At 42.2% G+C, this 13,747-nt stretch overlaps 1 protein-coding gene across 3 annotated transcripts in view; it reads left to right on the forward strand.

Annotated features, from left to right (window-relative positions):
• INSC (INSC spindle orientation adaptor protein) overlaps nucleotides 1-13,747 on the forward strand; it is a 161,413-nt gene that overhangs the window by 63,687 nt on the left and 83,979 nt on the right. For all 3 annotated transcript variants that reach the window (XM_072619554.1, XM_072619553.1, XM_072619555.1), the window contains 3 exons: nucleotides 9,699-10,044; nucleotides 12,449-12,501; nucleotides 12,701-12,824. In XM_072619554.1, the coding sequence (XP_072475655.1) occupies nucleotides 9,699-10,044; nucleotides 12,449-12,501; nucleotides 12,701-12,824 (523 nt within the window). The remainder of the gene's footprint in view (nucleotides 1-9,698; nucleotides 10,045-12,448; nucleotides 12,502-12,700; nucleotides 12,825-13,747) is intronic.

Raw genomic sequence — 13,747 nt, forward strand, 5'->3', positions numbered from 1 at the left:
TGAGTATCTGAGTGTGCATTTGAACTCGGATCTTTCCAACTCCAGCCTGGTGCTCTATTCATGATGCCATCTAGCTGCTCTAGAGCTAGTGCCCCTACTTGTCCACTCTGGTACAGCTTGCTAATAATGGGGTTGCACACCTCCAATTCTTTCTTCTGATGCCCAAATTCTTCCTACTCAGTGGTCTGGTTTTTACCCAGCCAGTCTATTCTTTTGTTGCATTTATCAAGAATCTTCCATTTGTCTTCATTGCCAAATTTTCTTGGAGTTTCTCATCCTCTACTGTAGCTTCCATGATGAAAGCTTAAGATTCGAGAGAAAGATACCTTGTCTCTGCTTCTCATCTACAGTTCTGTATTTCTCAATGCCCAGGACCCTATGCTCAATGTCTTCTTTGTCAGATGACCTTTGTCATTGGTGGTGGTGGTGATCATAGGCTCCTTGCCTATATACTCTTATCCACAGCAGAAACACTGAGGGTGCCATTTGCATTCATGTCCAATGTTAGGAATGGTCAATTCGCCTCAGTGTCAAATCTGAGGAACACCTGGTTGTCTGAGTCAGTGGTAAAGGTCTGCGTCTACTTGGTAGGTGATAATGATAGCACCTACCTCCCAGAGTTATTGTGAGGATCAAGTGAGACAATAATGATCAAGTACTTTAGCATGATGTCTGGTGCTTAGAAATGACTCATAAATGTTAGCTATTATTAGCTGTATTATTATATCCCCTTCTCATCCCCCTAAACAAGATTGTCATTGACTAGTATTTCCTAGTGTTTCCTGAATACCTTAATATTTAGGTTTACCTCTATTTGAACCTACTCTTTCCTGCTGTTCCTGTGCTCAGGCTCTAGATTCTAATACCCCCGCTGGACTGAGGATACCTGTGCACCCATCCCTAGTCGACCTTTTTATCATGAGCCCCAATATCTGTCAGAGATTTCTGGTCTAATGATCCAGTCCTCTTAGGATGCTATGATTTTGAGGTAGGGAGGGCCTACAGATTTAATTCAACAAGCATTTATTAAAAACCAATTGTGCATTAGGCATTATACTAGAAATTGGGGATGTCCTGACCTCAAGAAGCTTACGTATTCACTTACAGATAAGTTGAGACCCAGAGATAGGAAGACACTTGAAGTCACACCACTACTTAAAATCTGGAATAAAATTTCAGATCTTTAGAACTTCAGTCTAGAGTCTCTTTTACCTTTTCTGTCCAGCTCTGTCCTGTGGTGATCCAAGACTTGGTGCTATATTTTCTGACAACATGAGAAGGGAGTCAAGGCCCCAGAAGTTTACTTTTTAGAAACTGCTCTTCACTTCCTGTCTGATAGTGGAAAAAAATAGAATCCTGTTGGAGTTCCTAAGGTGAGAGGGAGCAAGGAATAAGGGGAAGAGATGGTGGAAATGAATTGATTATCTGTTGAGTCCTGGTCGTTATGGATAATGGATACTTGAAAACAACCAGTGGTTATTTTAGGCCAGTGAGTGCCTCCTCCCTTTTGAGGTTTTCAAACAGCCATTTGGAGGTGGCAGCATGATAATTGAGAAATCAGCACCGCTAATTTTCCTGAGATACAGGTCGACCTTTTGAAAATGGAAGTGTGCTTGTTAATGCAAGGAGACGAATGAGGAGGAAATGACCATACACTTCACAACTGAATGAACTGAATATTGAAAAAACATAATTAAACATTTCAGAACTCCATGAAACATTACAAACTCTTCTGGAACGCAGGTGGGAAGGAGGACCCTGGGGGGTTTAAGAAAAGACTCAGAAGGTGGTATGTGAGGGAGGGTGCCTACAAGCCTGTATGCATGAAGACTCCTACACATATTTATTTGCTAGCGAAAGCAGTCATTTGAGCTAAGAAAAAGGGGAGAGGGTTGGGTTCTGGACACATCCCTCTTCTTTCAGAGAATGTCTAAAGCAGCTGCATTCAATGCAATCTAAACAAGGCAGCGGGCTGATAGAGTCTTCCGAAGTTGTTACTGGATGCACACGGCGGCTCATAGCTCTAGGAACCCAGAAATGAAAAGGGGCAGCGTGAAGTTATGACTCTTGTGCAAGTCACTTAACACTATTGATTAGAGATTTGGAGCTTAGAGGGACCTTAGAAACCATTTAACCCCTTCCCTCGACCTATTATTTTTTTTCCGAGGAGGAAATTGAGGTTTAGTGACTTATCTGGGGTAACACAGCTAATAAGAGTCAGAGGTGAGATTTAAACTCAAAGCTTTCTGACCTGAAGCCCAGCAGTTTGTGCTCTCTACTATACTGTTGGGCCTCAGTTTCCTTATCTGTAAAACTGAAGAGATTGGAGTAGCTGGATTTTAAGTTATTTTCCATTTCTAAATCTATTATCCTTAGATTTTTTTCTCTGCCTTAGAATTTGTGCATATGCGGATAGAAGGTGGGCATGGGAGGGGAGAATGCTTGGAAATATTTTTCTGATTTGGTCTGAGTTAGATCATCCATAAAGAAAGGAGAAGGTGAGGAGTAGCTGTGAATCTGTTCTCTGGCCTTCCCTTCAGGAGGGTGCTACGAAATTTGGAGTTTCCTTGGGATGTTGGCTCAGTTTATATTCTGGGAAGGTGTCAGACACATTCTGAAATATCTTTGCCATGGCATTGGGGTACCCCATTTACCAAAGGCGACCTCTGCCTCTTACTGCTTCTCACAGGCTTATAGTCTGCTTGGGAAGACAACACTATAATGTAAGTAAGCAAGCAATTAAGTAAGACAACACTATAAGATACTATATGAGATGTGGGGTCATAGGATTCAGAAACGGAAGGACCATTTTGATATTTTTTTGTTTTAGTGGGGTTTTCTCTCTCTCTCACCTTCTCTCTGTCTCTCTCTGTCTCTCTTGCAGCATCTCTCTGCCTTTCTCCCTATCTCTTCCTTCCTTCCTTCCTTCCTTCCTTCCTTCCTTCCTTCCTTCCTTCCTTCCTTCCTTCCTTCCTTCCTTCCTTTCTCTCTCTTTCTTTCACCCCTCTCTCTCCACTCCCTCCCCCTCCCTCTTTTTGTTTCTTAGCGTACTTTTTAGTATTTTTTCTTAAAATTCCAAATTCTCTTTGGAATGAGGAAATAAGAAAAATAAAATCTATTACAAATACATACAGTCATACAATATGAATTTCCACGTCAGTTATGTTCTCTCCCTCCCCCTCCAGCTGGTCCTGCCCTCAAAAGGATAAGAAAAGGAAGGAACAGAAGAATTTTCGCTAGCTTGATAAAAGGGATGCTGGATTTGAAGTCAGAGGACCTTGATTTGATTCATGGTTCCATCACCTTCTACCTGGATGACTTTGGATAAGTCACTTCCCCTCTCTGGACCTTAAGCCTTTCACCTTTAAATGAGGGTCTTGGAGAAGATGACCTCTAATGTCCCTTCTAGCTCTAAATCTGAGATTCTATGATCCCCTAGTCTGTATACCTCATTTGCAGATAGAGAAACAGTCCCAGGGAGCAGCAACAAATTGTCAAACCAAGATTACAAAGTCAAAGGGAGTCAACAAGCATTTATTAAGCATGCTAGGCACTGTGCTAAGTGGGATACAATGAAAGGCAAAAGGTAGTCCCTGCCCACAAGGAGCTGACAGTCACAGGTGGGAAGTTTCAGAACTCAGTATTAGTACCCAGGTTTTCTGACTCCTAGCCTATCATTCTTTCTGTCAAATTGTGTTTTCAGTTACCTCTGACTACCGTATGTTAATGTATTGTCTGTCTATGTACTTTCTATGTAACGTGATGTTCATATGTGTGAGTGTGTATGTGTTGGTGATATATGCAGATATGTATGTGTGAGTATACATGATTTATGTATACATGAATGAGAGAGAAAGAGAGAGAGACAGAGAGACAGAGAGAGACAGAGAGAGAGAAAGAGAGACAGAGAGGGAAAGTACATGTGTGTGTTTAATTCAGTCTAGGAATCAGGAGAAATAAGACCTAGTGGTGATGCAGGTCTTTTAAACAAGTTCTTTCACTTTTTTGAACCTCAGTTTTTCCAACTGTTAAATGGGAAAGGATTGGACTAGAAAGAAAGATCCTTTCCAGCTTTAACAATCTATGATTCCAGTTTAAAAAGGCATTTCAGCATGCCACAGTAAGGATTTTAAACAGAGATATCCGGGGGTCTCTCCACAGGTATCAGGCTGATTTCATCTATCCCAGAATGTTTCCCTGGCATCCTCATTGATAAGAATATACACACAGTGTACAGTGATGTTTACAAGTGCATGTTATGCTCATCCCCAACCCCTGTCATTTACCAACATTGAGGGAGAGCCATTAGGGAAGAGATGGCCCACTCCCTCCCTAAGGAAGATCTGTGCTGTCTAGGATGGATGCAGCTTTTTAAAAAGATTATTGCCTTTTTCTAAAAAAATGTCTCTTCCTTAAGTGATTTGCTTGATCTATAAGTGCTAGTGGTGGTGGTGTTGGTGGTGAAGGAATGTCTATGCATGAAACATCTCTGAGCTCTCCAGGGAGGCACTTTTGGAAGAATATGTGTCATCTGTAACCTTCCACTCTGGTAACCCAGGAAGTCATGGGTAGATCTTGGCATGACTCTGCAGGAAGCTAATGGGAGGAGAATGTCAAGTTTAAACGAAGGAAAAGACTTTGATTAAGTGCTTGCTAGGTAGTTGTGGTACCTACCACTGTGGTAGGTACTGGTGACACAGGTACAAAACAGAAAACAATCCTTTGCCCTTAAGGTGCTTATGTCTAATGGGCAAAGGGGAGCAGTGGTCAGAGAAAGGTATTTTGTTTTGGCAAGGTGTAAGGATGGTGAGTGGAGCCATAGGGGAGGATATGTATGCATGTGAACACACACACACTCCTGCGTGGCAATATTGATTCAATTATGTTTCATTTTCTTACAATGATAGTTTTAGCTTTTTGGAAGATCCTTTTCTTTTTATGGAACCTTTGATTTGATAGCCCCAAACCACCTTGATCTGCCACAGGAACCTGCAGATATATGCTAGAAATGTATACGAACCTATGGACCTACTATATAACTCATGAACATACTACAGGGACCTTCACACATATTCTTTCATTTAGCTAGGTGGTGTGGTTGGTAGAGCCCTGATCTGGGAGTCAAGGTGAGGTCAAGTAATACCTCAAACACATGCCAGTTATGTGATCCTGGACCTCTGTTTATCTCAGTGTCCTCATCTGTAACATGGGGATAACAATAACATCTACCTCCCAGGATTGTTGTGAAGGTCAAATGAGATAATAATTGTAAAGTGCTTAGTAGGTTGCTATAGAAATGTTAGCTAAAAGATTAGGCCTAAAGGGCCCAAGGTCTCCCAGTGCATCCTGGGCCATCTCCAGTCATCCTGAGGAATATCTGGTCACTGGATTCGGATGGCTCTGGAGGAGAGGTGAGGCTGGTGACCTGCACAGCCCTCCCTCCCTCAAAACAAAGTCAAGTGCAAGTCATGTCATCATTTCTCTGATGGCATGGTCTTCTTCAGCAATGAAAGATGAACATGAGAAATGTTAGCTATTACTACTACTACTACTACTACTACTACTACTACTACTACTACTACTACTTCTACTACTACTACCTCACAGAGTGAAGGTGTAAAAAATTAGATGAGATAATAAGTAAGAAAGATAACATGGTAAATGCTTGGTAAACCTTTATGTTCTCTATAAAGTCCCACTTCATAGAAACATTATAGGAAATCTCACTGATGTGCCCCAGGAGCCCAAATGAGAATCCACATGGACCATACCATGGGGACCCACATGGGTATATCATGGGAAATCACTTGCTGGCATGGTCTATCCTGACACATTCTAGGGATCCACACACACACTGACACACATACAGACACAGACACACCCAGACGCACAGACACACAGACACAGACACAGACACAGACACACAGACACAGACATACACACACAGACACATGCAGACACAGACATACACACACACTGAGAGCTACCAGTATCTTCTGGGTGGGACCTAGGTAACACTGCAACAATCTTATAGCCTTCACAATCTTCCTTCCAGGATCTCTTTCCTTCCACCTTCCTCCAACCCTTAGCCACAGATATTTTCTTGGTGCTCAGTAGGCATCAGAGATTTCTTTTTTCCTCTGCTTAAATTACTTTTAGTTATTGAAATGCCTTTGAGTAACTTTTAAAAAGAAAAGGCAGCAATCTCACTTTTCCAATCAGCACACAGCCAGCCCCATTAGAAGGAGGTTTTTCTTCATTTCAATACTACCTGCAAAACTGTGACCCTGAGAACTCACTCCCTCTTGGACAAAAGCTCCCTTCAGTGTTCCAGCAGGAGCTGTGATGACACCTCCTAGGTAGATGAATGAGGTCTGCATCACTTCTTCTTAGTGAATCAGCTAATGATCATACAGTGATGATTGCCTCCCAGCTTCATGGAGGCCCATTAGCTGCCTCTGAGATTTCTTCGCTATGGAGAGTGACCTTTGACACTCCTTGGAGTTCAGCTCATCTGGCCCCAAACAGGACTAGTTTTGGAACAGGTCTACGTTGTTATGAGTAGGGTTTGTGCCTGAGAAAGATCACTGGACTACCGGTGGGTGACAGACAGACACTGAGTTCCTCTCCTCTCAAGTTTTGGGGAATGCATAAACCCACTAGTGATTCCTTCCACCTGAGACCATTTAGATATCTTTTAGATGAGTGTTTCTTAAACTGCGGGTCCCAACCCCATAGGGGATGGAGAAAAATTTGGCAACAATGAAAGATTTCTGAAACTGCATCAACTAAAAATTAATTAAAAAATCAAAAGCATAATGAATTTAAGGTGTTTCTGGTGGCACTTGACTGTGTTGTATTGCACAGCTTCACTGAGGTCTTGGTTCTGAACACAAAGCATGAGCACTTTGCACCGTACATGCCCCTAGCCACACAATGCCATCAAAATCTGTCAAATAGAGGTCACAAATGGACAAAGTTTAAGAAGCCCTGCTTTAGACAGAGGAGGGACCAGATGCCGTGAGAAGGGTCACAGAGATAGTATGGGGTCAGAGGCAGGATTTGAACCAAGGTCCTCTGGCTCTGGGTCCAGGCAATTTTCTGCAGCATCATTGCAAGTTCTCTTTGGCTGAAGACTGTTACAAGATAAGATAACTGTGGATTGGTAGGAAACCCCTCAGTCAGAGATGTGGAGCTGTTTGTGACAAGGCACTAGCACGAGATAAAAAAAGTGAATGAAAAGTTGTATTCAGAGGTACCAGGAATTGTTTCTAAAATGTCAGTATACCTAGTGAAGATCTGATGCTATAGCCAGAAAGGTATGATTAATGGGGCAGTTAGGCAGGTAGGAGACCCTGACTCAGAGCAGCCATCCCCTGGGAGCTCAAAGATCAGAGAAGAGACTTTGATTTTATAAATTAAGAAACTCTGACCTAGAAAAGACAAGCCAAATCCAAGGTCTTGAAACTTCCACTTTCTGGATTTTTCTGTCTTCCACCCTGCTGCCCTCTCTTCTGTTTAATTGGTGAGTCTCTGGCCAAGAGCAACATTTCATCAAGCACCAGGTCATACCCACTTCACCCTCAGCTTTGCCCCATACTCTCTGGACTTTACCTTCTCTCTAGTAGCCTTCCCTCCACCCCAACCCCTGCTCCTGTTTCTCTCTCTCTCTCTCTCTCTCTCTCTCTCTCTCTCTCTCTCTCTCTCTCTCTCTCTCTCTCTCTCTCTCTCTCTCTCTCCTTCTCTCCCTCCCTCGCTCCCCTAACCCTCAGTCTCTATTTCTGTGTGTATGTGTGTGTGTGTGTGTGTGTGTTTATCTGTTTGTGTGTCTCTCTCTGAATGAGGACATCCAGATTCTAGTCTCGGTCCCACTGTGATTTTAGGCAATTCTTTTTCTTTTCTCTGAGGCTCAGTTTCTCTATTTCTAAAATGAGGACATTAGGGAAGAATGGTCTCTCTCTATTAGAAGTGACATTGTGGTTCCATCACAGTTAACAGGGATCGTGATTGCTGGCACTTTAGCTGAGACTCCAGGGGGAACAGAGACCCTGAGAGGAGGGCAGGGGTCTCAGTAGCAATCTCCAGCATTAGTATAATAAAATGTTCCAGGGGGCACAGCAGGAGGCTTTTGATTGTGTCCATGGCTGCTGAGAGGCAGCTATACCGAGGCTGGGGGATGGGTGAGAGGTCGGTTTCCAAGGGATACAGTGTTGCTATAGGCAACAATCCAGGCCCCAGGGGGCTGCTCTTCCCAGCACAGCTGGCAGATGTTCCAGGCTTTTAACAGAAGGATGAGTTTCTGAAACTCATGCCACAAGGTCTATGACTCTGAACTGTGTTCCTTCAGCCTAGGAGGAAGCCCCGAGGCTGAGGGATGCCAGAGAGTGTGATGAGTCACAGACAGCATTAGATTTGGAGTCTGAAGACCTGGATTCAGATCCTGACTCTGCTATGGATAATCTGTGAAATATATATATTTTTTAATTTACTTTTAGTTTTCAACACTTTTATAAGACTGAATTCTAAATTTTCCCCTCTACCCTCCCCAAGACAGTATGCAATCTGATATAGGCTATACATATACCATCATATGAAATCTATTTCTACATTAGACATGTTGTGAAAGAAGAATCAGAATAAAAGGGAAAAACCATGAGAAAGAAAAAAAAAAGAAACAGCAAAAAAAGAGAAAATCATCTGCTTTGATCTGCAGTCAGACTCCATGGTTCCTTTTCTGGATGGATAGCATTTTCCCTTGTGAGTCTTTTGGAATTGTCTTAGATCATTGCATTGTTGACAAAAGCCAAGTCTATCCAAGTTGATCATTGTACAATGCTGCTGTTACTGTGTACAACGATCTCCTGGTTCTGCTCACTTCACTCATCAGTTCATGTAAGTCTTTCCAGGTTTTTCTGAAATCTGCCAGCTCACCATTTCTTATGGAACAATAATATTCTATCAGAATCATAATCTATAACTTGTTTAACCATTCTTGAGTTGATGAGCATCCCCTCAATTTCCAATATTTTTGTCACCACAAGAAGAGCTGTGATAAATATTTTTTTACATGTAGGTCCTTTTCTCATTTTTATGATCTCTTTGGGATCCAGACCTAGAAGCAGTACTGGCTTCTTTCTATGGAAAATATCACTTTGCCCTCTCCTCTTCCTAAGGTCAACATGAAGGTCCAATATGATAGAGAGAAAACCTTTTGTAATTGTAAAAACTGTTAGAAAAAATGGCCAAAGATTATTATAATCAAGGAAGAAGAGTTTCCCATGTTCCAGGCAACCGAATATAGTGTTGGCACTGACTAGAATAATTTGAGAGCTAGGGTAGATAAAGGGGGAGAACCTTAGAGAAAGAGGGAAGCTGTGGAAGCTAGAACCCTTTCCCACCTGGGTCACCTATGACCCATTCTACTCATGCCATGCCTCCACACTGACCTCTGCTAGTCTTCTGAATCTTTCTTGTTCTTTAAGACCCACTTCAAGTTGCCATTTTCAGGAGGAAATTTGTTTCTTATGTGTGATGGTTACTGTCTCGTAACTTGTAAAGTTAGATTGGATGTTGGTGGTATTTTCATCGCTTTTAATGACTGCTTTGGTGTTGTCCCACTGTTTTAAAGGCTGATTGGCTCCATGCTGTTCCTCTCCCTAGTTCAATGAATGACTATCTTGATATTGCCCCCTTCTCAGGTTGCCCCTGATTCAGGTGGATTCTGTTCAGCGATGGATGGAAGACCTAAAGTTGATGACAGATTGTGAGTGCATGTGTATCCTCCAGTCGAAGCCCATTAGTCTAGAGGATGATGCCCAGAGTGAGCTGATCCCATCCTCACAGCATGGCCCCTGTGACCACCTGCAGCTGCTGTTGAAGCGAGCCTGGATCATTAGCACTGAGCTGGGAAGGATTGGGCAGAAGTTGGACCGGGAACGGTGGGGGCGGGTACACAGTCTGAGTGTCCGGCTCACCTGTCATGCACGTTCCATGATCAATGAATACAGCATCTTCAGCAGAGGTACTTCAGAGGAGATGGAGCAGGTCAGTGGCTTAGGTATTAATGGTAGATGGAGGAACTGGGATGCAGATGCTTTGGGGTAAGGGCAGAGCAATGGTTTAAATGACCATTGTAAAAGATACATGAGATGACCTGTGTACATGCCAACAACGTAGGTCACCATCTCTAGACAGGACACTGTGTACACACTCCTTCTGGGATGGATCACATGAATAGGTCTGGGTCTTCAGGATCACGACCATTGGCTACATCTCAAACTCTCTCAGGGTGTTAAGGACAGCCCTTTTGAAGAGAGGAGGTATCTGTGTAGCTATACACATGTATGTGTATATATGTATGTGCATACATATGTACATACATATATACATCCATACTCTTCCAAAGAGCTACCAGTGTGCTTCCCAATTATACAAAATCATTTTGTTACAATGATGGTACCATTAACTCTAAAACATAAAATAATTACTTAATGATAAGGCAAAAGCAACAATAAATAATCCATTAAAGCTGTTAATACAAGGCTTTCTTTGTTCAGCTGTGACCCTATTTGAGGTTTTCTTGGCAAAGATGCTGGAGTGATTTGCCATTTCCTTCTCCAGCTCATTTTATAGATGAGGAACTGAGGTAAACAGGGTTAAGTGACTTGCCCAGGGTCACATGGCTAGTGTCTGATTACAGATTTGAATTCAGGAAGATATGCCTTCCTGATTCAAGACCAGTGCTGTATCCACCGTGCCATTTAGCTGTCCCTAATCAATACATCACAGTTAGTCCATAAACCTCAGTTCCACCCTCCCACCAATGCACATAGTATATATGAGAGAGAATAGGAACAAGGTTACAGAAACCTAAAACAATCATATGATTGAGGACTATGCATTTGGTTGAAGTAGTTTATAACTGGACTGCAAGTCTTGGACTAACAACCCCTTCAGAAATAATCTGTACCATGTTAAACTGTTTCTTTGCTAACTGTTCCCCTTCTGGTCTTCACTACTTTTCTGCTGAACAGATCTGCTCTTCTGATTTCAGATTGTCAAAGCATTGACAAGCTGTTTTAATTCACAATCACCCTTAAAAGGGATCACTTGTTATAATTATGAAGAATTCCCCTTAAGCTGAGAAGTGCAGAGCCCCTTAGACTAGCTATCTGGGTAATGCAGACAAGCCCAGCCAGCTCTTCACTAGAAGATGCTATATTGTCCTGCTTTAAATTTCTTAAAGCAGCTGCAAAGCTTACCTTACCACTTCTGTTTACTTCATAAAGTAAAACTCACAAAACCCATGACTCTGTTAGTTATGAAACAGAGTCCTAATTCAGTTGTATTATGGTCCCTAAAGAGTTATTTGATTTTTAATATTGTGAATTTAAACCTCTCAAAATTGAAAAATAGTTACATGCAAATGAGCTGAGAGACCACAATGCCCTGCACCCTCTGCTATTTCTCTGTTCTTAGTCATGTCTTCTAGGTTCTCTACTTAGTCTTATAACCTATCCTGTCACATTTTATCTCAAAATTTCATTGACATTTGGATATTAAAAATTTTTTTAAACAAAATTTTTTTTTGTCTCTTTTCACAACCAAACTTATCACATATGAAAAGGGTAAGAATTTAAATCCTTCACAAGTCAATTTCATAATTTTTCCTTGTACAAAAGTTCACTTTGCCCCTTTCAGCAACCAAACTGGTCATATATGAAAGGAGTAGACTTCAAACAAGGACTTGTGGGATGTTGTATAAAGGCTAAATGGGGACAGGCATACTTCTCCATGGGTGTGTTTTCCATATAGAAAAGAGAATTGTCTGGTGAGTGCAGGCAATGGTCATGATGCAATGTAAAGAATGCTGAACTGGGAGTCCAGAGCCCAGATTCAAATTGCCATTCTGACAATGACTCAGTGAGTGAATTTGGGTAACTCATTTAACACTCTGATTTTCAGATTCATTATCTATAAAATAAGGGGTTTGATTTATTTGATTTTTAGTCACAGTTTGTGGGTCTATTACTAGTCATGCTGCTAGTGGAAAGATCCCTGGACTTGGAGCAGCATGACTAGTAATAGATTCACAAACTGTCATTAGAAATTAAATAAATCATTTCCCCTACAAAAACAAAGCTATGAGCTTAGGACCTTACCTCTAGGTTCACTACTATCATCATATCCACTGTCCATTTCCTGGCAGGGAAGGCCGAATAAGGCAGCTTTTATCAACATAACAACATCCCCCAACCTCATGACCCCTTACCAGGATCTTTAGCAAATGAATCATAGCTGCTGGGAACAGAAAGGTGGGAATCTGTCCGCTAAGTCTTCTCTGACTGGAACATCATTGTTAAAGTTGAAAGTCCAGCAGCATTAAAAAAATCATATACTTTCCCTTCCTTTTTCCTTTTCTTTATTTCCTTTTTTTTTTGTTCTGTAGTTTCAGAAGCTCCTAATGGAGAAGTGCTCTGAGCTTACAGCCGTCACTGAGAGGTAGGTTCCACCACCCTCCTTTGCTCTGACCTCCTCACAGTTTAGTAGCTAACACACATCCCCTCACCATTTTTGAAATGATCATTCAGTTGAATGATCACATCTGCCAGTCTCCTTACTTTCTAAGACCCCTCTGGAAACCCCTGCCAGGGAGGGCCCTGTTGCTATGGCCCAGCTCTTGGCCTATCTGGTTTTCTAGGTGTCTCCACATTGATGATGAGCAGGTCCTGAAGTCCATGAAGCCCTGTGTGAATGAGACCCTGAGTGCTGTGGGCCGGTACTTTAGCCAGTTACTGGAATTGGCTCTGACACAGGAGATACAGGTCAGTACAAATACTCATTGGATCCTGGAGACTGGGAGAGGGAGATGAATGAGCTGGGCTGACAGAGATCTCTCATTTCCCCAGATAGGATTCCTCTCCATTGAAATAAAAATTAGAGGGAGAAGCTGGCCCTTCAGGCCCATCCCCACATATATTCCATGGAGTGGATTCCGATTTGATCCTTTCTCTGCTTTGTAGCTCTAGCATTTGGCACTATGGGTGATACATAATAGGTGCTGAATAAATATTCATTAGTTCATTCATTAACAAACAAATGTTTCCTGAACTGCTTTGAACCGCAAGGACTTCTACTGGACTCTGGAGGTGGAGAAAGAGACAAAGATGAAGCAGAGGGAGATGACATAAGGCAGTCCTTGTCATAAAAGAACTTCCAGTCTAGTAAGAGAAAGAAGACATAGAAAACAATTATAATATCATGGCCCCACTCATGGGGCACCTCTGATAGCCATGGTCACTGCTTGCACTTGACAGAAAAGAAGAGAAAAGAGGAAGATTGGACAGGAAAGGAGAAGGGGAAAGAGGGGGAGATAGAAGAGGAAAGGGAGTGAGAAAGGAGAAGAGAGGAGGAAAGGAAAGGAGAAAGGAAGAGACAGAAGAGAGTAGAAGAGAAGAAAGGAAAAAAGAAAAAAGAGAGGAAAGAGACAGAAAGATAGGAAGTGAGAGAAAGAAGCACAGAGAAGTCCTTCATCTTAAATTCTACTGAATGGAGCAATCCTCTTGGGTACCCCCCCCCCCCATTAATGGGGCTAAAGGAGCAACCAGGAGCCTTTGATTGTGCATACTCTTTAGTAGGAGATCAAAGCACAAGACTCTTGGGAAAGTGGTCAGGGTGCAGGCTCAGCTCCATCATGTTCCATGGAATTGTCTACTGAGGAAAACAACCTAAACGTAGACAAATATAA

The sequence above is a fragment of the Notamacropus eugenii genome, chromosome 6, assembly GCF_028372415.1.
Source record: "Notamacropus eugenii isolate mMacEug1 chromosome 6, mMacEug1.pri_v2, whole genome shotgun sequence".
NCBI lineage: Eukaryota > Metazoa > Chordata > Mammalia > Diprotodontia > Macropodidae > Notamacropus > Notamacropus eugenii.